General features: G+C 40.9%; 1 protein-coding gene and 1 long non-coding RNA gene across 51 annotated transcripts in view; both read right to left on the bottom strand.

Moving 5' to 3' along the window:
- Window positions 1–2,370: 2,370 nt before the first annotated feature.
- The window catches only part of SETD5 (SET domain containing 5), an 83,307-nt gene continuing 61,396 nt past the window's right edge, over window positions 2,371–24,281 (bottom strand). For 26 of the 50 annotated variants that reach the window (XM_045384759.2, XM_045384761.2, XM_074032792.1 and 23 more), the window contains 6 exons: window positions 16,221–16,468; window positions 10,009–10,479; window positions 7,095–7,396; window positions 5,957–6,090; window positions 5,382–5,470; window positions 2,371–5,039 (listed from right to left, as the gene is read on the bottom strand). In XM_045384759.2, coding sequence (XP_045240694.1) covers window positions 4,431–5,039; window positions 5,382–5,470; window positions 5,957–6,090; window positions 7,095–7,396; window positions 10,009–10,479; window positions 16,221–16,468 — 1,853 coding nt within the window. In that variant the 3' untranslated portion in view covers window positions 2,371–4,430. Of the gene's footprint in view, window positions 5,040–5,381; window positions 5,471–5,956; window positions 6,091–7,094; window positions 7,397–10,008; window positions 10,480–12,351; window positions 12,409–16,220; window positions 16,484–24,281 lie in introns of all 50 variants that reach the window. The other 24 variants (XM_074032781.1, XM_045384748.2, XM_074032789.1 and 21 more) reach the window with 5 other exon arrangements.
- On the bottom strand, window positions 20,500–23,014 carry LOC135969372 (uncharacterized). The gene is made up of 2 exons (XR_010584578.2): window positions 22,327–23,014; window positions 20,500–22,025 (listed from the first exon to the last, which is right to left on the bottom strand). It is a non-coding gene; the product is annotated as an uncharacterized lncRNA (long non-coding RNA).

Here is a 24,281-nt window from a genome sequence, read left to right as displayed (position 1 = left end):
TTGAAAAGAATAGCAAATAGGTTAACTCTCAATGGGCAGTTGACTGTCTTACCTTGATATTCTCAGCACCTCAGATATAGCCTAGCACACAATAGGTGTTCGGCCAATGGTCATGGAACAGAATCTTCCAATTATGGCAGAAATCAGTTAGTTTTATTCATTATCAGAAGCCCTGTGGTGTAGCTGAAACACTGTACTAGGTCTCAATTTCTCATCTTTAACTTCTGGCATTTGGCTTGCTTTCTTCACACAATTATGAGTCGAAGTAAGACACTGTATATGGAAACACTTTCTAAAGACCATGAACACTATTCTCGTCCTACCCCAGGCGGAATTAGGTTGTGGTTAGTGGTAGGTCGCCTAGGTACTCCTAGGTCATTTTGGAGGGCTCTTCTAAGAAAATAAACAGTTTTGTTATGTTTCCACTTAATTCCTTTTTTTTTTTGAGATGGAGTCTCACTGTCGCCCAGGCTGGAGTGTAGTGGTGCAACCTCTGCCTCCTGGGTTCAAGCGATCTCCTGCCCCAGCCTCCCAAGGAGCTGGGATTGCAGGCATGCGCTACCACGCCTGGCTAATTTTTGTATTTTTAGTAGAGATCGGGTTTCACCATGTTAGTCAGGCTGGTCTCGAACTCCTGACCTCGTGATCCGCCTGCCTTGGCCTCCCAAAGTGCTGGGATTACAGGTGTGAGCCACTGCACCCAGTCTTCCAATTATTTTCTAACCTCCTTCAACTAATAAATAGCATCTTCATCTTTGAATTCCTTACGTGCTTCGCAAAACGCAGTCTACCTTAGTTACTCAGTAAACATTTGTCAAACAAATGTTAGAACACAATACTGCCAATTCAATCCATTGGCAAGTTCTGCTGTGTACTTGCAAAACATATCCTGATTCCAATCACTTTTTGTCCCCATCATTACCGTCTTAATAGAAGCCATCATCGTATTGTTGCTTGCCTGAACAACCGCTCTACCTTCCAAACCGGTTTCTCAGCTCCTATTCATCTCTTTACCAACAGGATCAAAACAATCAGAGTAATTTTTAAAAATCAACCAAATATAAATTAGACAATGTCACTTTTCTCCTTAAAATACTGCAATGACTCCTCCACTGTACTTACTGAATGCAGTTTATTTAAATTATACCTACAAGGTTCTACATTAGAGACCAGCAAACTACAGCCCGCAAACCAAGTCCAACTTGCCACTTGTTTCCTGTAAATAAAGTTTTATTGGAACATAGTCACATATTGTCTATGCCTACTTTTGCACTCCAATGGAACAGCTGAATAGTTGTTTTTTTTTTTTTTTTTTTTTGAGACAGTCTTGCTCCATCACCCAGGCTGGAGTGCTGTGGTGTGACCTTGGTTCACTGTAACCTCCACCTCCCAGGTTCAAACAATTTTCCTGCTTCAGCCTCCTGAGTAGCTGGGATTACAGATGGCACCACCACGCCTGGTTAATTTTTGTATTTTTAGTAGAGACAAGGTTTTGCCATGTTGGCCAGGCTGGTCTCAAACTTCTGACCTCCAGTGATCTGCCCGCCTCGGCCTCCCAGTTGGGATTACAGGCATGATTTGCACCCAGCCAAAGGGCTGAATAGTTATGACAGACACCATATATGGCTTGCAAAGTCTAAATATTTACTATCCGGTCCTTTATAGAGTGAGTTTGCCGACCACTGCTCTACATGATATGACCCCTATCTCCCTCTTACAGAATATTCTATCCTCTTGCCCGGCCCCACCCATTTACTACATCTTAACCAAGCTTTTTCTACCACAGAGTCTGCAATGTTCAAGAACAAACTTCACTCACATCGTCCCAGGACTGCCTCCTTGTCACTGAAGTCTCAGTTTAAATGTCAACTCCTCAAAGACTTTTCTTGACCAACCAATCTAGAGTGGCTCCTTCATATCTGCTATGAAACAATTAACTGTTAACATGGCAATGACTATTTAAAATTATATACTAGTTTAGGTCTCTCCTCCATTAGAATGTAAACTCCATGAAAGAAGAGACTTTACTTTGCCCACCCTCAACCAGCATTCTAATCACCATAAGCCCAGCACCAAAAACAATGTCTGGCATTGTTTTTGAATGAAAAAGAAAAAGACCAATGAATAGTTGCTCCAAGATGAGGAACACCACTCAAGTTCAAGGCAGTTTTTAATGCTCACTTGCCCTGTTGCAGGGTCTGCCTTCACACTGTCCTGACTGCAATCATAAAAAGCGAAGGAAGGTCAGACAGTATTCCTGGCCCCATTATGATGGGGAAAACAACTCCACCAACAGCACATTCTCCTCAGATAAAAATGGCATTAACTAGGTAAGGCAGGGCCACAAAATTGGACAAAGAAGTTCTCAACTTTTTGATTATTATGGTTAAGAATTTTATTATCAAAATTATTACATCTCTTGTGAAAGTTCAAATGTTACAGCAAGGTGTAAACACTCCACTTGAGAAAGAAGTGATACTTCTTCCCTTCCAAGAGTTCCCCCCACCCCCCCGCCCCTACCCCCCCAAGAGGTCTGGTCTTGACAGCACCCTGCCCACACAGAGTGGCTGGGGTCTCTGCACGTGCCAGGCAGGGTGAGGGCCGCCTGCCCGCTGGCCTCTCCCCTCGGTTAATAGCCAAGGGGAGAATGCAAACCCCAGCCCAAATGGAGAGACATTTACATACGTTTTATATAATATACAAAGAAACCAGCATCCCAGGCAACATGATTTCCACTCCCAATGCTCTCCCAGACTGATGGGTTTGTGGGGGAAACAACAAAAAGAAAAGTACTCTGCTGAGGTCTCAGCATTAAAAACAAAACAAAACAAAAAAAAAATCTCCCCTCATTTGAGCAAACACCTGATTTCGATTTTGAAAAGTGAAATTTTGTAACAGTCACACACAAAGAGAGAAGACTGTGCATATGATAGTTGTAGGACAGGGTAGAAAAGAAGGGGATGCAAGAGGCTGGGGGAGAAAAGGAAAACAAATTAGAGGGAAGGAAGGAGGGAAACTCACAGTATTATCTTGTCCAAAAGAAAAGAAGGTCCACTGCAGCACCAGGGATTACACCTGTCATATATTCACTACCCCTACCATGGTTATAACTGAATACAAAATTAGATAAATAAAAACACGCCAGATATTACAGTAAACAAGTGAAAGAAATAAGCTGGCAACCATATGGAATTTAAAAAGATTGTGTACCCCACCTGGGCTGGCTCCAGGGCTCCTCCAGGGGTGTACAACAGGCACAATGCACTGATGGGGAGAAGCCGGTCTGCTCTCATCTCTCATCCAGAACAGTGTTAGGGGTGTGGGTGGCTTGGTAACTCTTTCACTGGGCCCACTCTCACATAAGCATCCCCCAAAGAAATGTGGGGCAGGCCCACACACAATCACAGTCCTGTCGGTGCCACTCCACAAACCTATCTTCCCACTCTTACCCTGCAGTCACAAGTGCATGCTCCCCAATCATGGAGGCGGTCCTGCTCGTGGGATCATCAACTCCTGATTAATTGGGAGTAGAAAAAATAAAATTCGAAGCATTCCCAAACCACTCGGTATCCTTCCTAATCAAATTTATTGCCAAAAGCTGGTAAGTAGCAATGCAACTGGCCTATATCCTGTCTCATTCCTCTTTTCCTTGTCTACTTACTTCATGGGTTACTGAGCTGTGAAATAGCTTGGGAAGGGGGAGTAGGATAGCAACAGTTGGAGGCTCAATCTACTCAGATAATCTGCTCCCGAATAATCAAGAGCTGACCATGAGCGTTTCTTCAAAGAGCCAGGCACCCTCCAGTCGGTGCAGGTTCCAAGCTTTACTATCCTTGCCTATTTCTTGGTGATCTTAAGACAAAGATAGGCAGTATTCTTGGTGGACACACATTGGCCAGATACCTGCTTTTGGAATGGTTGTCTTAGGATGAACATTCATATACCTACCTTTTTTCTTAAGTGCATAAAACCCTAACAGTACTCAGATGGCTTGGGGCTTTTGAGATTGGCTCTTTTCACCTTTTTTCCTTTGAAAACTTTTTTTTTTTTTTTTTTTTTTTTAAATTTAAAAAGATGTCCTCACTGCACAAGTGACTACAGGCTACAGGCAAGGATGGGAGACGGAGGCTTCAACACAACTCATTGCACTTAGAACCGTTACTAACTGAAACACCATTTGCTTGTCAACAATGTACCCTTGACAGCAGGGAGAAACTTCTTTATAGTCTCTGCTTCAGACAAGATTTACATCTTTCTCCAAGGCCAGAGGCCAATTGTGACCACAAGTCTTGTTTCTTGTCCACCAGACCCAATCCTCTGGCACCTTGTACCCCCCCTTCCCCAGCAATATGCTCGGCCTAGGTTCAAGAGGCAGCTGGAAGGAAGCAGCTATGGGCTCATTCAGTTCTGTTTGCCCAAATCCAGAAGCCCTAGGAAAGTCCTGTCTGAGTCTTGACTCCTGACCCTTGCAGTGGCTGGAGTCGGTACTGGTGCACACCCCCACTCCCACGGTGTGGGTAGTGCTGTGAATTGGAAACCGCAGATACCCTGGAGGCCTGGTAGACAGCTGACTGCCCAGCACTGGGCAGACTGATAGTCCGTAAGTCTGATGGCAATGATGACCTAGAGTTCTGAGGAAAGGAGGTGGAACTCAGAGTTCCTGTGCTGGACTGAGAAACCGAGTCTGAGGTTGGCGAGTCTGAGGGTCCCTGCAGGGTAGGGCTAGCAGCACTAGAAGGGCAGCTCCTCCTTGGAAGATTGCTGCCAGTGCTGTTTCCAGAATGTGGCTGGCTGCTAAAATACCCTGGTGTCCCCGTAAATGGGGCCAACGAGTCTGTGGACACAGGGTGGGCGGGGCTGGAATAGGACGTGGAAGAGAGGGATGATTCTGAAGAACCGTGAGAGGGGGGGTTTCCAGGTCTCAGTGCAGTAGTTCGATAACTGTATCCTGGAGATTGTGTAGGATGTCCTCTGAAGGGGGAGGAACTCTGCTGAAGGAGGCTTTGTGATTCTGTCCGAGGACTATCACACTGCAGGAGCTAGCAAAGTTGGGAGGAAAAGAATAAGGAGGTGAACAAGTCCCTTAAATGGCTGACTTTTAATATAAATGGTAAACATTTATAATACCCTATGTTTTTTTTTTCTTCATCTTTTAACCATGTATTCTTTTTAGGAAACCAAAGGCAGTAAAATGTCTGTCTTTGATCACCTTATTCATTTTCTGGCATAATTTATTACCTAAGGGCAAGCAGATGATGACTTATTTCCAAAGTTGCTGAAACTATATGCAAAGACAGCATCTCAATGGCAAAGGATGGCCAGGACAATTTGGAACCCAGAACACACTCCTGTATCTAGATATCAACAATTTCTCATCTCACCTGGTAGCTGTATCTGGAAGGGCTGTAAACAGTTGCTCCTTTAGAGAGTGCTGAGCTCAATGTCTCTGGACCTTCTCCATCTGCAGGGTCTGGAAGGTAACACATAAAAAAAAATCAACTTGGCTTCTTAGAATAAGTAAGAAACAGCCATTGTTCATTCAAATCACCAATGCCATCACCAACCCATGCTGCTCTCTTTGTGACAAACTGGGTGAGTGCAGCATGCCAGAAGGGCAAAAGGAGTGGTTAATTATGGGCTATGTTCTAAATGCCTGATCTGATTCCCGTCTCCTTCTTTCTCTTCATCCTTCATCGAAGTAGATTTCCAGGACTTTGGAGAGATGAGAGTTACAGAAAGGTATTCCTTGGGGAAAAAAGAGCAGACAGAGAGCAAGCAACGCTAGATCTTACAAATGTTGTAGCCAAAATGAGCACAAGTGGGCTAGAACCTAGCATACGGCAGAGCCCAACTGCTTCAGAAACTGACTCACCTCAACTCAGAACTCGGCATGAACTGTACAGGACTTGGCTCATGTGTCCCTGAATGTGGTGGCAGTAGAAGGCCATGGGCTCACCTGAGTCTTTCTCTGTGATGTTACTCTCCCACGTGGGAGAGGGCTCTCCCTTTTGGGCCACCCTCACACTGCTTCGGAGGACCTTGGGGATACTTCCTCCTTCTCGGAGTCGTTCTACTGATGTGGGAACCATCCTGTAAAGGCAACAGGGTGCAAGTTCAAGCCACAGGACTTAACCAAAACAAATGAAGCCCTAACCAAGGTGCACAGTGTATTTTCTTAAAACATCCTCTTAACACTTTCTTCAGAACCAATTTAAAACAAGGTATTTCCTCTGCCTCCAACTATGTCAGGCACAAAAGAGAAACATCATCATCATCATCATCAACAACCACTTTTAACCACCACCACCACCACTTTTAACAACAACCACCACCACCACAACAACCACTTTTAACAACAACAACAACAACAATCACTTTTAAAGAAAAAGAAATCAAGGAAAAAGTGGATTAAAGATGTCAACTTCCCCCAACCCCTATTTAAAAATGTTAAAATTTCTCCTTTGGGAAATCATATGCCTGATACATAGTAGTGGTTTAATAAAGGTTTCATAGATTAATGAACATTAAACATATGAGCCAGGACTCTTCTTTCTCAGACTTATTTTTTCAGTTCAAGATCCCTGAACTCCTGTGCTTCATTCTCTATTTCACACATTTGATCCTCAGTATTTGCCACCAGTATTATTCATTTTTAAATTTGCGGTCTCCCCTAAACCAGACAAGTCCTTTCAGAATGTCTTTTTGCTCTGTATATGCTAACTGTGTGGAAGAGAGACATTTGTTGTTAATTCATGTGGAACTTGGCTGGATTCTTGACTCCCCTTTCATGTGAAATGAGAAATAGAAGAGGCAGTGTTAGTGCCCACCAAATAAAAGAGCTCATCTGCATCCATAACTACATGTCATCCAAAGCGCTGCTCCACAGGCATGTTGGTAACTCTTAATTCTGCAAAGCTGGGGGGTTGCAGCTGACACTATTAAATCAGCTGAACAGGACAGATGGTACTGTTGGCTGGCTGTCTCAGATGTTCCCATCAAGTGTTCCCATAGATTTTAGGTAAAACTGGGAATGATCCTAGATATATACTCCCCCCATTCCCAATTTAACTATAAAACATCAGATATAAACTTACCACCTACTGCTGATATTCTCTTGAGGTCTGCAGTGAGATGAAGAAGTGCCTCTGGAATCTGATGGGCTTACCGCCTCCAAATGGGACATAGAGGAATGAGATGGGGAGAATTTTTTGTGAGGGGAAGATGGGGTTCGGGCTGAGGATCCCTGCACACCATGGGCACCAGTGTCAGAAACGGAGTTACTGCTGCCTTGCCCAGCTCCTGCAGACTTGCTTTTGCTCTGGGCAGAGTCACCTCCCCCACCAGCAGAATTTTCCTTAGCTTCTTGTTTCCGTTTTCGGTACTCCAGCAGGGATACCTAGAAAGGAAAAAACAAACAAACAAACAAAAAACGGTACTCTAGCTGGATATCATTAGTGGATCACTAGCAACAGGGAAAGAAGGAAAGATGGTACCGTAGTAAACCACTAGCCAAGCCATGCCAACAAAGCAGATACCAACCCTGACAACTTTTTTTGGGGGGTGTGAAAGAGATCTGAGCACAGCTACATAATTAAGACAGCTGGAAATTGGTAAGAGGAAGATAATAAACTAGGAGGTAAGTTTCTAAAGAATGTTTGCCAATTAGACCACCATACTTTTTTCTGTCTTCAGAAAAACTTGTGAGGTTACCGTTACACAGTAACAGAAGTGTGCTATCATAGTTATTTGCAACAATGGGAGTACCCAGAGAAGGGAGAATTGGAAGCTTGTATAGTTTAAAAAGCCTCCCAGGTGACTCTGATGGCTCTTCTGCACTCCTTGGAAGCCCCTAGAATTAGCTGTTTGAGAGCATGAGAGAGAGACAGAAGCAGGGAGAAGAGAAGAAGGAGATGGAGGACAGGGAGGGAGAGAAAGAGAGAGAGAGAAGGAAAAAAAAAAAAAAAAAAAAAAAAGAAAAAACCAATGCTCCAGAGTACTTAAATATGCTCAATTTTTCTTTTTTTTTTTTGTTTTTTTGTTGAGACAGAGTCTCGCTTTGTCGCCCAGACTGGAGTGCAGTGGCCGGATCTCAGCTCATTGCAAGCTCCGCCTCCCGGGTGCACGCCATTCTCCTGCCTCAGCCTCCCGAGTAGCTGGGACTACAGACGCCCGCCACCTCGCCCGGCTAGTTTTTTGTATTTTTTAGTAGAGACGGGGTTTCACCGTGTTAGCCAGGATGGTCTCGATCTCCTGACCTTGTGATCCGTCCGTCTCGGCCTCCCAAAGTGCTGGAATTACAGGCTTGAGCCACCGCGCCCGGCCAATATGCTCAATTTTTCAAGAAATAAATAGGAATTTATTATTGTTTCTGTTAGACATAGACGTAATTAATGTAAAAAGAGAGGAAATTATTATTTCCAGTTTATACTTTTAGCAAGCTAGCTCTAGAAAACAACTTGGTAACTTCTCCCCAACTTCCCCTTCATCTCCCTAACACTTGCTCATTCTTTTCTGACAGCAGACCCCCCACCCCACCCTGCTGACCATAATCCCTGCCCTGCCTAGTACACCTCCTCTTTGTTGTTCTGGCACACTACTTACACAGGCCGTAGAACTTTCTACCGTGTCTTGATTGCTCCCTGACTAAACTCTAAGTTCTAGGAGGGCTTTTTATCTTAAACATCCAGCACAGAATTTGAATATGCTTAAATTTATGCTTAAATGTGCCCAATAAATTTCAGAAGTGTTTCTGAAATAACATATTATGATTTCTATGACTTTTGCACATAGTAAATATTATAAAACCAGAAATCTAAAGATTGTTTTCATCTTTGTTTCTGGTAGTCAATGCTGTTCATGCAACAATCTTTGAAATCAATTACTATCCTAATCCAAATTATGTGCCAATGTTTCCTCCTCCTTCTATCCCCTTAGGGTTCTCATTTTTCTGTGCAAACGTAACAAATATAGACAGTTTTGCATATGCATTTTCTATACATAATTTTGGAAAGAAGTTAATAAATTCTGGTAATGAATATTATCATCACGAAAATATAAAAAACCACTAAGTTTCATTTCAATGAGGATACTACAGATGTTTGGCCATTACGTGGTACTGTCCCCTACATAGGACATTCAGCATCCCTGGCCCTGCTCAATAAATGCAAGTCACTGGGACAATTCAAAACACTCCAACACATTCCCAAACACCCCTAGTTGAGAACCATTTATACAAAAGCACATTTTTGGCTTTGTAACTTCTAGATCAGGCATTACTTAGAAGTGGAGTCCCCACCCATTAGCAAGCTCTCTATGGCCTGGCCCAGCCCAGCACTCTCTGCACTTTCCTCCTGGCTCTCCCAGCCTTCCACCTGATACAACAACATCCAACTGTTTGCACCACACTGCATGCCTGCTGCCCGCCCAATGGAGTGCCACGTAATTACCCGTTCTACTCCCTCTACTGTAACATGCCTCACCCTCATTTGTTGGTTGGCTGACTCCTACTTACTGTTTGAGATTCAGCTATATCAGTAACCTGCCACCTCTCTCTCTAGCCTTATCTCTCAAACTGGGTAGTATCCTGGTCCTTCCATTTACTAGCTGTGTGACCATGGGAAAGTTACTCAACTTGCCTTAGTTTCCTCGTGTGCAAAATGGAAAATGCCTATCTTATAGGCTTACTGTGAGGATAAAACACATTTAAAGAGCTTAACACAGTGCCTAGAACTTGGGACACACTAAATAATAGGTAAAATTTCTTTTTCACTGTTCTAACCTCTCAACTGTCTAGCAAGTGTATGGCACATACAGGCATTTACATTTGCTGAATATTTACAACACTCACCAAGTTGTATTAAAACAGCCTGTCTTTCACTGGATATGGCAGAGACTATGTCTCACTTGTTTGAGAGTAGTGCAGAACACATAGCAGAAACTTACGAATATCTACTGAATTACTTGGTTAACATTCTTGAAAAGTTCACCGATATAACATGAAACACTTACTTTTTTCCTCTGTGGTGGGTTCTGGGGGGCAGATGGGACTCCTTCACAGGCCCTTTCCCCACCAGGTGACAAGGATCCACGAGAGAGGTCTTTCATTAAGCCATGTTCATATCTGCTGGAAAATCCTTCTGCAGGCGAACAATATCCCCCATCCAAATGTAAAGGCTTCCTATCCCCCACTAGAGGAGAACCTCGATACAGTCCATCTGCTCGAGGCATAGCGTTCAAAGGGGAGTAGGCATACATCAAGTTGAACTCTGTCCGAAATGCCTGGTCTGAGTTTCTCACGAGGGTCTGATGTCCATCTCCACTTCTGCTTGGGAAACCAGTCTCAGAAGTGGGTCCGATGGAGGGATGAGGAGCCAGGTCAGAATGACCAGAGTTGAGTAGGGAAGGTCTATCAGCACAGCTGTTAGTGTTGGAGTCAAGGTATCCTACTTTTGCCAAATCCAGGTCTTTTCGGTGACAAAGCTGAAAGAATAAAAATCAACGGAGACATGGGGTAGGGGAGAAAGGAAAAAGTCAAAGGGCAGAAAGGAGGGGAGAGGGACACAGGTGAACAGGGAAAGATAAGAGGGATGGAAGTAGAGCAGATAAAGCCATTATATTCTGTAATAGTCCCACGTAGCAACAGTGTATATAGGCCAGAGTACTAAAGAATCCCGGCCTTTCCCAAATTGCTTTCAAGTCTTTCTGGATGGGAAATACTGGGAAAGTTAGGTAATTGGCTAAATGTGACTATTTTGCCTGCTTAGCCTTTCATCAGGTTGCTGAGTCACCTTGTACTACACTAAGGGACAAGTGGTATAATAAGGAATTTACCTTAGCCCCATGCACACTACAAAGGTGAGACTGGTGTCTTAAGATAACTGGCTTCTGGGGTTATCAATTTCTAAATTAATATTAATGCAAGGTGGGGGGGAGGGAAAAAGGTGGAGGAAGAAGAAAGTAGACGGAAAGGCAAGTATTTAAGTTACTGGTTCAGTAAAGGAGGATGGCATTAAAGACATCAACCAACCAGTTCTTCACTCACTTTCACTGTTAAAGAAGGTGTGTTTCTCATACAACTTTCTGGCCACTCAGTTCTTCTTTCTTTATCCTCTAATGTATGTCAACATACCACAAGACCACTAATGCTCATCACTGCAGATTCTGAAATGCTGAAATGTACCAAAAATAAACCCCACCTACTATTTGGTTATCATAACCTCCAAACTTCCAACGCTAGGTCAACTACAGCTAACCACCTACAAAGAATGGTACCAGAAAACCAGATACCATACCATATCAGTCTTCAAATTATGCTATCTTAGAACCTTTTAACAACTGAGGAGAGAGAGCTTTACTTTCCTAACAAGCTAGAGTCAAAACACCAAGAAAATCTCTAATATACTAGTGGAATACAACCTTTTTCAGTTTCACATTAACCTATCAACTACTACTGATTCAGAACTTACTAGACTGTCACTGAATTATGCCCTAATTTTTTATTGGAAGGGGGTGGGGTTAAAGTTCAGTTGAATATTTCTGAGAGACTCTAACTTTCAAGAGAAAAAAGGTCCCATGTATTAACAGATTCAGAGTTCATTGTTATTACATCTGAAAGCTTATAATAGAAACTCTAGCACTAAAATCTGAGTTTGACATATCCACAGCAGAAGGGTTTGTGAGAAAACCACTCTACTGATATCCTAAGAGATAACACTTGTATAGCAACCATATCCTAACCATTGCAGAATGGTGGCCTATGACACAAAGCCAGGGACTCACTTGGTTTCCTTGTGCACCCAGTAAGGAGCTACAGAGAAAATGTAGGAAAGCTGAAAGACAGAATGACTTTCCCTTCCTGAAGAAGCTGCTCAATCTATCAACCAAAGGCCAAAACATCTGGTTTACAGAGCTGTTAGATTAACCCTAGAACAAAGCATAAGTCAGCACCCAACTCAAAAAACAGCTCTTACCAACTTTTGACTCAATTTTCCTTATTTATTAGCCTTTCTTTAACAAGGCTCCTACCACATATCAGCATCTTGACTTCTAGATTCTATTCTTTAATAGAACTCCAGCCACCCCCTCCCCCAAACAACAAAAACCAACCCCACCAAACATACACACACCACACACTCACACATACCCCTACTTCATTTTCCTCCATCTACATTGACAGGCCTGTGTAGTCACAGTCACACAGGAAGGCTCCTTTAACTTACTGTGACTGAGTGGCCGCCCTCCAGCCCATCACCCCACTCACTCAGATCCCCAGCCCTCCCCACACACTCAGGAACACATTCATGAACACTCACTCTCAGCCTCCAAGTGTGATTGAGATGGTGTGATAACTACCTCGGGTGACAGGGACTCGGGCCTATGCGCAGGGGAACTCTCAGGGGAGGATATGTTCTAGAGGAGGGAAAAGCATCTTGTTATTATTCATCTACTCGAAGTCAAGAAGCAAAACAAAACAAACAAAAAATAAAAGCAAGCATAGATGTTAGCCACAACTTTTTTGGGGGGCGGAGAAGTTGAATAAGAATGCATAGGGGAAATATTTAACTGCAGAACTCATCTCGATGGACAGAATGACTTGTTAAAATGCTTCCTGGTATCTTTGAAAGCATTTAAGGATAAATTGGTTATAATGTTTCATGCTGTAAGTAAACATCTCAAGCACATATAAGGAAAGAGTTAGACTGGTGAAATTTTAGTGTTATACGTCTTTGTATTTTAGATGAGAGTTTAGCAACCTATAGTATTTGTTACTGAGGGGCATCCTACCCCTTATTCTTCCTTAGATGGACCTTGTTCCTTCACCCAATGCCTCTTCTGCTTGTCACATTTCTTTATTCTCTTATATGCCTCAGGTCCTCCCACTGCTATCCAGGGGGAGACGTTAGTGTTCTGGGGGCTGACCTGGTTAGGGAGATTGCCAGTTCTTCTCGAATGAGTTACAGGAAATGTGACTGATGGAATCTCTAGCTCACAGGCTAGAGGTGGTTCTAAGCATAATCTAATTAGACCTGAGCCACCCCTATTAATGTTATTTTGTAAAATCCATTGTACTTTTGGCAACAGAGCAGAAAAAGCATGTATGTGTATACTTAAGTCCCTGCCTCCTATAGAGGGTAGGATTTCACCTTGGGACTTTCAGGTGAGGCAGCACTCCCATAACAAACAGAGACTGAGCAGTGAGTGCTTAATGGAAAGATGTAAATGGAAACACGTGAAGAGAGTGATGGTGGTAGTGTGATAGTAATTCAGGGGTGCTAGGGCTGAGGTAAGGAGAGGGTGCCTAATGTAGACTCTGAATAACTGTGGCAGGCATATGCTGAGGTAGGGGAAATGAGGCTGTTTCAGCAAAGCAGGGTTTTGGCTGTGAATTTTACTTGGCATGGAGAGTGAGTGGGTGGTATACATCTATGTGTGAAATGGTGAGTGGAATATGGCTCTTAGGGCAAGAAAAGGAGGGGAGGCTTATTCTGTTAGAAAGGAGAGGCTAACTAAGCTTGCCCTCCCAATGTTGCTTCCACTGTTTTTTCTAGATGCTTTCCCCTCCTGAAAATCTTGTTGTTCTCTTCTACTGTTTATCTTCTTACCTTCTTCCCTTAGCACTTAAGGCTTCTCACCATTTTCCTGAATGCTTTTTTCCTTTTCAAAAATATCCGTCCCCAAACTAATATGCTAAAGTGTTTTTTATTTATTTATTTATTTTTATTATGAGACAGAGTCTCCTTCTGTTGGCCAGGCTGGAATGCAATGGCGCAATCTTGGCTCACTGCAACCTCTCAGGCTCAAGCAATTCCTGTGCCTTAGCCCCTCGAGTAGCTGGGATTATAGGTGTGTGCCACTGTACCTGGCCTAAGCTGGTCTTTTAATTAATTATTTTTAGAGATGGGATCTCACTGCTGCCCAGGTTGGCATGTAGTGGCACAATAACAGCTCACTACAGCCTTAAACTCTTGGTCTTAAGTGATCTTCCTGCTTCAGCCTCCCAAGTAGCTGGGACTATAGGTGTGTGCCACCACACCTGGCTAAGTTTTGTATTTTATTTTTGGAGAAATGTGGTCTCACTATGTTATCCAGGCTGGTCTCAAACTCCTGGCCTCAAGCAATCCTCCTGCCTCAGCCTCCCAAAGCACTGAGATTACAGCTGTGAGCCACCATGCCCAGCCTAAGCTGGTCTTTACATGCGAAACCTTTTTGATATTTCACAATGTGTCACAGCCTTTGATACAAAAAAGCCTCTCCACCTCTCTGTACTAGAACACAGCAAAGAGTATGGCTATTAAAATGGTGATTAGAATGGTTCAGGGTGGTGAAATCTGTTCTATTATTGATGAGAAAGGTAAATTTTCCTTAAATTGCAAGTGAAACCATGCCTTGGACCTTTTACTATTTAGTATTTTCCTTCCCTCCTGGTATTCTAACATTAAGGTTGGACTGTATTATTAAAATGACCAGCAATTAAAAAAAAAGAAAACCAAAACCACTTTATATTTGCAGTGTTTAATAGTTATCCCAAATGCTACAAGGGATAAGGAACACACTGAGTGCTGAACCTGCTTGTTTTGGAAAGTGACTTACCTTCCAATTTTCTCTTTTTTTTTTTTAATGAGACGGAGCCTTGCTCTGTTGCCCAGGCTGGAGTGCAATGGCACGATCTCGGCTCACTGCAACCTCCACTTCCCGGGTTCACGCCATTCTCCTGCCTCAGCCTCCCAAGTAGCTTGCCACCACACCTGGCTAATTTTTCGTATTATTAGTAGAGATGGGGTTTCACTGTGTTAGCCAGGATGGTCTTGATCTCCTGACCTTGTGATCTGCCCGCCTCAGCCTCCCAAAGTGCTGGGATTACAGGCATGAGCCACCATGCCCGGCCTCCTTCTAATTTTCATAATCCCACATTTATAATAAAGTCTGTATTGATAAAGTATGAAACTCTATTCCTATAATCTTAGGCCCTCCCGGGAGAATTCCTCTCATGATGCCTTACTGTAAAGCTCTAGGTGCCAACTGCAAAGTCAACTGCAAGTAGACAAAGTTAGAAAGGCTTGAATCAGCTGCTGTATTATCTGGCTGAAAGAATTCCATAAAGAATCCGGTAAAGAGTAATTTCCCTAGATAACTCATATGTAACCAGGAGGTTTTTTCCCTCACCCAGAAAGAGGTCTGCTCCAAAAGTAGAGATCTAGGGTAAGACATAATATAGTTCTACTTTCAATGTTGCTAGCTACCTCTTAGTTACTCATATAAAAATCCAAGTATTCTGAATCCTCATACTTGGAAAAGCTGAATAGGAAACGTAAGATTGGTTAGGACGTTCACCTTTCTCAAAAAACACATCTGGAGAAGTGCAAGCAAGGGGGCAGAGCAGCAGAGTGTGTTTAGTGGTCAGAACAAATTTTTCTGAGAAGGAAGGAAGAGACAGTGTCCATTTTAATTACAAATCAAAGTAACATGCAATAGATGAAGTGTTTTAAAAAAGTATACATGGATTCTATTGAAACCTGCTGTCATCCGAACCTGAACACTAAAGTGATTCAAAATCACTTTTTGAAACAGCTGAGGCAGACATTTCTAACTTAATCCCACAGTGAAGGTAATAAATTTGTCTCATGAATACATGTTGCTAGTCTCCTGTCTACTTCTCATTCCTAAGACATTATAACAAAGAGGGAAAGTAACCTGGAGTGGAAAAAACCTGCATTCGCCATAAGCCATACCCCAATGTTTTCTAAATCTCTGTTCACTAAGGCCACAATGAAAATACCAAACAACCTGGGAAAGACACTTCACTTATTTAAAGGCCTAGAAACGAAGACACAATCAATCAATATCATCTGTGCTCTCAGGCTGGTGTTACTAACAGATACTACAGGCAGCTAGAGGCCTATTTTGACCAAAGTTTACAGTAAAGATAACAATGGAGATCTAGCATGCTTACTACCTAAATATATGGAGACTGATGGACTGCATGCAAAAGATACACGAATGGGATCTGTGGTAGCACTATGCCTATTTTGGGAAGTATAGGGGCTGCCAAGATGAGAGGTGACCAGGTAATAGGCCACAATGACCCTGAGGTTTCCCATTCTCTTACTGAGATGGGGAAGGAAGATAGTAAAGAAATATTTGGAATGGTATTATATTTGAAATGAGAAGGTACAAATGGTGATTTTCATATCCAGCACTCCCGGCAACCAAACCCAAATCACCTCAAACTGCAGAGGAGTGTTGCAGCGACTAGCAGTAGTAAGAGATGTGACTGGTGAAAACATGAGGCTGTATCCATTTCGACACTCCTCTTCTCCTGGGTGAGATGAGCCAGGCGTGGCCAGCTGGGGGCTCTTTGAGCCTGAATTGGGAGGGGGTGGTGTGACTGGAGACAGAGGCCGAAGTAACTTGGTGACATTCTGCTCCATCAGATAGCGAGACTTCCATTTCTTTAATGGGCTCAACAAGTCTGTGAAACACAAAGCTTGGATGAGAGTTTGAAATCACAGATTAATTTAAGGCTCTACAGTAAAGCCATTAATCTGTAATCTACAATGGCTCTTAACTGTCTTCTGCCTCATCCCATTAAGTTATCTCCTCCAATCAAGCCAAAATCCCAAAGAAACTCTTTAATTACCACACTTAAAATAATTCTGAAAACATTCTATCTCCCAAACTCCAGGTAAATCGAATGTGACTGATCTCTAATTTAATTTCTACCAGTGCAAAATATAAAATTCTTTCATTTATTCATTTATGTATGTATTTATGAGACGGAGTCTTGCTCTGTTGCTAAGGCTGCAGTGCAATGGCGTTATCTTGGCTCATTGCAACCTCCATCTCCCGGGTTCAAGCAATTCACTGCCTCAGCCTCCTGAGTAGCTGGGATTACAGGCACGCACCACCACACCCGGCTAATTTTTGTATTTTTAGTAGAGATGGGGTTTCACCATGTTTGCCAGGCTGGTCTTGAACTCCTGACTTCAGGTGATCTGCCCGCCTTGGACTCCCCAAGTGTTAGGATTACAGGCCTGAGCCACTGCTAAATTTCTTTCTTTTACATTGAGTTTCTGAAAAGTCTTTGTTACTGTGTTAAAGTTACCCTCTACTACACTGCTATATCACCAACTAAAGGTACTGGGATGCTAAATCCAAATTCCTTTCACCATCTCTCATATATTGTGTCCCTTTTCAGAAGCTCTTTCTAAAATGTTCTTATATGATTTCCTGATCCATGTCTAGCCCCTTTTCTACCTAAAAAGCGTGAAATGATTTCTACAGAAACTTCTCTCAACCATTAAAAAATTAGGTTTATATTCGTTTTTTTTTTTGACTAGAATAATCCTATTTTCTATATTTCTTAGATCCACTTAAAAAGCAAGTTACCACACTTAAATATTTTAGTAACCATTTAGGCCAAAGCACCTTTCTCACTTGATTCTCGGAATAAAAACACAGTTTTATTCATTTATAGTTAAAAAGATATGTATTTATTTAATACCTACAGATTACTGAACTAGGTATGGAGGGAAAAATGGTCATCATACAGTCTATTTTCAAGAGGCTTAAAATTTGTAAGAAATAGAAAGAAGGCCAGGTGTGGTGACTCACGCCTATAATCCCAGCATTTTGGGAGGCTGAGGCAGGCAGATCACTTGAAACCAGGAGTTTGAGACCAGCCTGGCCAATATAGCAAAACCCTGTTTCTACTAAATACACAAAAAAGATTAGGCAGATGTGGTGGTGGACGCCTGTAGCCCCAGTTACTCAGGAGGTGGAGGCACAAGAATCACCTGAACCCAGGAGGCAGAGGTTGCAGTGAGTTGAGACTGCACCACTGTACTCTAGCCTGGGTGACAGAGCGAGGAGACTGTCTCAAAAAGACAAAACAAAACAAAAAAACCAAAAGCAAAAAACAAAAAGAGAACATATTAGTAAGATCAAGAAAGGTGATCATATTGCTATGCATTAGTTTAAAAAAAAAAAGCTGTATTCTAAATGATTATTATATACTACAGACTATGCCATGTGCTTTATTGTGAAATATCTAATTTTAACAACTCCTTAACAAGCACTATTATTAACATCCCCATATTAAAGGTGAGAAACTTGATGTGTGGAGAGAGACAAAACAGGTATTCTTGCTCCCATCTATCTACATTCTTAATTTTTGTATTTTTAGTAGAGACGGGATTTTGCCATGTTGGCCAGGCTGGTCTGGAATTCCTGACCTCAAGTGATACACCCACCTGAGCCTCCCAAAGTGTTGGGATTACAGGCATGAGCTACCACGCCTGGCCCCATCTTTCTATATTCTTAATCAATAAAGTATATCCCCAAGGCTTGGTGGATGGAAGGAGTGACATTTATTCCAGGCCTTCAAGGAAAATTTTTGGGTCAGGAAGATTATCTGGAAGCAATGGTCAGTATGAGACTAGTAACTGGGAAATCATCTGGAGTTAATACAGTAGTTAGCAAAGAGTTATGAGGCACTAAACCAGGGTAGGAGATGTTTAGATGAAGAGGGAAGAATAAATGCAAAAAATTATTGAAGATGCATATTTTTCCTTTCTGGTATCTCAGAATTTTTAATATTCCTAGACTGGAAGTATATTCACATTTTCCTTTTGTTCCAGACACTAAATTTTCTTTCCTTCTTTTAAAAAGTGCCTAGGTATAAAACAGAAACAAACATGTAATTCATGGCTTATATTCGGAATAACTTTTACATATTTAATATTTCAAGGGTCTTAAACAACGGAATCTTTCAGAAGATCTCTGTACTGCTAGGTCCAACCCTATAACTACTAAAGTCAATTATGTTAAGTGATGAAGTTAGTTGTAGAAAAAAGTTAGAAGATATAGGTGAAATCTGCCATGTGCAAATCAACGTACATGGCATTCATTCAACATATATTTACTGAGTACTTATTATGATACTGTATTCAACAAGAGACCTGATGTCTGCCCTTAAGAAGTTTACAGGCCAAAGAAGGCCAAATAATTTGCCCACTTTTTCTCTTTTTCCTGCATACATAGTTTTCAAATTTTATATGGTCAAATCTATCCATCTTTTATTTATTTTTTAACCTTTACTCAAAAAATTACCAAGGTTATATAAACACATACACAACCTGAAAATCATATCCACAAATAAACGCATGCTAATATCCTGGTAAATTTTTATCCAGACACTGCTTCACTGACTCTTGCCTTACCTACACTACTCAATAACTATTTTCACTCAGAAATACATGGTCAACTTTTTTTTTATGATAATGAATAGAAATCTACAGTTCAGGTTTAATGGCTGCACAACATTAGTATTATCAAAATTTAACCAATTCAAGTATTTTTCATTTTTTGCTATAAGAACAAATGGCTACATGTAGGATTATTAAATCAAAAAAATATCTACACATGTGCAGTAACTTTATTTTTAGTCCTGTGAGAACTGCTGGCTCCTGTTCTTTAGCCTGCATTCTACTGGGGTGTTGGGGTCTTTTTCTTCATCTGTAAGGGCTCTTTAAATAGTAAGAATGTTGACCCCTTGTCAATAAAATTACAAATGTATTTTCCCAGTTTACTGATTGCTTTTCAATTTTATTTACAAGTCTCTGCTATATGTTTTGTTTCTATTTAGTCAAATGGACCACTTTATTTTCTGCTTCTGATATCACATCTTTGCTAACCTACCCTGACATTGTAAAAATGCCAGCCTATTTTCCTTTTATCTCCATGTTTAATTTTTAATTTAGATCTTAATTAAAAAAGAACATATTTTATTTCACACTGACAAACTGCCATTAAAAAAAAAAGGAAAAAAGAACATACTTAAGTATGCGGTAGCAATTAATCTGTTCTCTTCCTATAGCAAATAGCTAGCACCTTCTTCCAAAATCTTCTGTAATTGTAGAATAACTATAATTTTCCCATTAATTTGAAATATCATATTTATCTTATTAGATTCTTACATATGCTGGGTTTATCTTCAACACCAGCATACTTTTTATTAAAATTGTTTGGGCAATTCCAGTTATTCTATTCTAGTTCTCCAAAATGTTTTAGCTATTTTAGCAATGAACTAACTATAGAAGTCATTCAATGACCATGCTCATACTATTTTTAAAAGGTTAGGATTCTGATTGGTGTTACATGAAATTCAGGAGTAATCTGAGAAGCATTCTTACTCAGGAACATGGCACAATCTTTGTTATTCACATATTGATTTATGTCCCTCTTCATCTAGATGTACCACATGTCTAATTAAGTTTACTCTTCAGCGTTCTTTAGTTTTTTTTTTCACTACTATGAAAAAAACATATCTCCCCCTTTGTTATCTAAATGTTATTAACATTTAAAAAGTTTACATACTTATTTTTTATCCAGTTACTATATTAATCTCTACCAGTTTTTCAATTAATTCTCTAGGTAGATAATAGTATTTCTACATGATAACACATTAGTACTCTTTACCAGTACTTACATCTCTCATGTTGATTTTCTTTTTTTTGCAGGGGGAGGGAGGTATAATTACTTTGGCTAACAATTACAGACTATATTAAATAGTAATGGTAATAGTGGGATCATTTGATAGCCTATTTTGATGTTTAGTTTTCATGATGCATGACAACTGGCAACTTTTTCAGCTACATGTTAAAAAATCGTAAGTATGTTATTTTATCATTAAATTGGTAACAGTCACTGTGTTATGACTTCTCCTCCCCCATTTGACCTGCTAACAAATGAATGTCATTAAATTTTCAAATATTATCTTATCCTTACATTCCTAGAAGGACCTTAGTTATCATATATTATTCTTTTAATATTCTTACAAATTCAAGGTGCTAGTTAAGATCACAAATCTAATTCAAAAGTGGTACTATGCTGTTTTGGAGGGCAGAGGGAGTTAATTTGATAAAATGAATCAAAAATAAAAATTTCAATAAAGACTATATGATACTCCATTACAAGTATGTGCACAAGCAGATAAAATTACAAATTCTACCATTCCTGGGGTTGGAATTCAGATTATTTTTAACCTATAGTTTTTGCAATTGTTAATAACTAAGAATTAGTTATTCTAACAACCAATTCATTCAACTTTTGAAGCTGTTGAACAAATCTGACTACAAAGTTTTGTCTCACCCACCAGGTTTACCTGACCTCTCGCCAACTAAGTACCACTTCAAGCATCTGACAATTTTTTGCAGGGCAGGTGTTTCCACAACCAGCAGGATGCAGAAAATATTTTCCAAGAGTTTGTCGAATCCTGAAGCATGGATTTTTATGCTACAGGAATAAACAAACTTATTTCTCATTGGCAAAAATGTGTTGATTGCAGTGGTTCCTATTTTGATTAATAAAGATGTGCCTGAGCCTAGTTAAAGTGATTTAAAATTAATAGTCCAAAACCGCAATTACTTTTGCACCAACCTTATATATAAATTTTGGTTTCTGTGTCTATTTCTGTAGGAAACATAGCAAGCAGAACAAAGGAATGACTACTAGGTTAAGGATTATGAATATTTTTAATGTACACGATAAATCTTATCAAATTGCTAGCAGGGCTCTCCTGTCAGTTTTACTGCAAATCCTTTCCCCAATGTATTAATCCTCTATTAATTCAGAGGCAGGACAGACACAAAAACATGGTTAATACAGATTGAATTATTTATTATTTTTAGAGATAGATGTCTTGCTGTCATTCAGGCTGGAATGCAGTGGCATTATCACACCTCACTGCAGCCTCAAATTCCTGGGCTCAAGCCACCCTCCTACCTCAGCCTCTCTAAGGCTACAGGCAACACACCATCATGCCTGGCTAATTTTTATTTTTTGTAGAGATGTGGGTCTCTCTCTGTTGCCCAGGCTGGTCTCAAATTCCTGGTTTCAAGTGAACCTTGTGTCTAGGCATCCCAAAGAGCTGGAAATTGCAGGTGAGAGTCACCATGCCAGGCCCAAGTTTGAATTAAAAAATATACATATATATTTGAACGTGCCTAGAACTTTCTTTGGCAAAGGACCTTTTTTTTTTTTTTTTTTTTGAGACGGAGTCTCGCCCAGGCTGGAGTGCAGTGGCATGTGATCTCGGCTCACTGCAAGCTCCGCCTCCCGGGTTCACGCCATTCTCCCGCCTCAGCCTCCCAAGTAGCTGAGACTACAGGCGCCCGCCACCACGCCCGGCTAGTTTTTTGTATTTTTAGTAGAGACGGGGTTTCACCATGTTAGCCAGGATAGTCTCGATCTCCTGACCTCGTGATCCACCCGCCTCGGCCTCCCAAAGTGCTGGGATTACAGGCTTGAGCCACCGCGCCCGGCCAGGACCTTGTTTTTTTAAAGACAGGGTCCTGCTGTGTGGCCCAGGCCTAACCTGACTCCTGGGCTTGAGTGATCCTCCTACCTCAGTCTCCAAAGTAGTTGAGAGTCACAGGCATGTGCCACTGACAGTCCAGCTAGAATCTAATTCTTTTTCAATCTCCTAAGTAAAAATTCCACGACAATTTACCAACTTTTACATTTATATTTAGGCCTGTTCTGACTATTTTGTTCCATATATACATCCATTCTTGCATCAATATTATACTAAATTTAACTATTAGCTTCATACTAGAAGCTAGTCTTACACCTCAAGAGAAAGTACTTCATTATTATTTTTTCAATTTTTTCTTATTTTTTAAAAGGTAGACTTCAGAATCATTTAATCAAACTCCAAAAACAAGGCCGTTTCATGGGAACTAAGAGAGAGAGAGAGAAAGAAATATATATATACACAAATAGATAATCTTTCCATAATGAACATGAAATTTATCAAACGTTCACATATGTTTCATGAAAAAAAAGAAAAAGTAAAAAAGAAATTTCAATTTCCTCAGACTTTAAAAATATTTCTCAGTAACAATTTACTCCATATATCCAAATAAGGTTATTCCTAGGCAGTTTCTTAGTTTTGTTAAATTTGGTAACAAAAAAATTGGTATTCATTTACTTTCTTAGTATGTAAATGATTTTAAAAAATATATTTATACTTTTTATATATTTACTCTTCTATCCAGTAATATTAATAAACTCATTATTATAAAAAAAATTTTTTTTTTTTTTTGAGACAGAGTCTTGCTCTGTCACCCAAGCGGAAGTGCAGTGGCATGATCTCGGCTCACTGCAAGCTCCACCTCCTGGGTTCACACTATTCTCCTGCCTCAGCCTCTCGAGTAGCTGGGACTACAGGTACCCGCCACCACACAGAGCTAATTTTTTGTATTTTTAGTAGAGACGGGTTTCACCGTGTTAGCCAGGATGGTCTTGATCTCCTGACCTCGTGATCCACCCGTCTCAGCCTCCCAAAGTGCTGGGATTACAGGTGTGAGCCACCACGCCTGGCCTAAACTCTTACTATTAATTCTAAGTTTTTCAGATGATTATTTAGGCTCTTCTAGGAATACACCCACATCATTTACAAATAACGAACATCATGCCCCTGCCCCACTTTGATAATAACTTTTATTTCTATAAAGTTTCAGCTTTTAGGAACTTAGAATCTTTAATGTATGTATGTATGTATGTATGTATGTATGTATGTATGTATTTATTTATTTTTGAGACGGAGTCTCACTCTACTGCCAGGCTGGAGTGCAGTGGCATGATCTTGGCTCACTGCAACTTCTGCCTCCCAGGTTCAAGCGATACTCCTGCCTCAGTCTCCTGAGTAGCTGGGACTGCAGGTGCACGCCACCACGCCCAGCTAATTTTTTTGTATTTTTAGTAGATACGAGGTTTCACCATGTTGGCCAGGATGGTCTCAATCTTTTGACCTCGTGATCTGCCTGCCTCAGCCTCCCAAAGTGCTGGGATTACAGGCGTGAGCCTCCATGCCCGGCCAGAATCTTTAATGTATTTATTAATACACAAATACTCTACGAGAGAGTATTCTGTTTAGAATAATAATTACTCTTACGGGCCTGATACTAAACTGAGAACTTTATATACATTATTCATTCTAATGTTAGTCCTATAAAGCAGGTATCGCTATTCCCATTTTACAGATGAGGCTCAGAGACTTTTTTTTTTTTTTTTTCTAAAGACAGAATCTCCCTCTGTCGCCCAGGCTGGAGTGCAGTGGCGCAATCTCGTCTCACTGCAACCTCTGCCTCCTGGGTTCAAGCAATTCTCCTGCCTCAGCCTCCCGAATAGCTGGGATTACAGGTGCGTGACCAGGCCCAGCTAATTTTTGTATTTTTAGTAGAAACAGAGTTTTACCACGTTGGCCAGGCTGGTCTCGAACT

Source organism: Macaca fascicularis, chromosome 2 (assembly GCF_037993035.2).
Source record: "Macaca fascicularis isolate 582-1 chromosome 2, T2T-MFA8v1.1".
In the NCBI taxonomy this organism is placed as follows: Eukaryota; Metazoa; Chordata; class Mammalia; order Primates; family Cercopithecidae; genus Macaca; species Macaca fascicularis.
The sequence above is the reverse complement of the archived record's forward strand: the minus strand, read 5'-3'. Positions and strand labels throughout refer to the sequence as shown.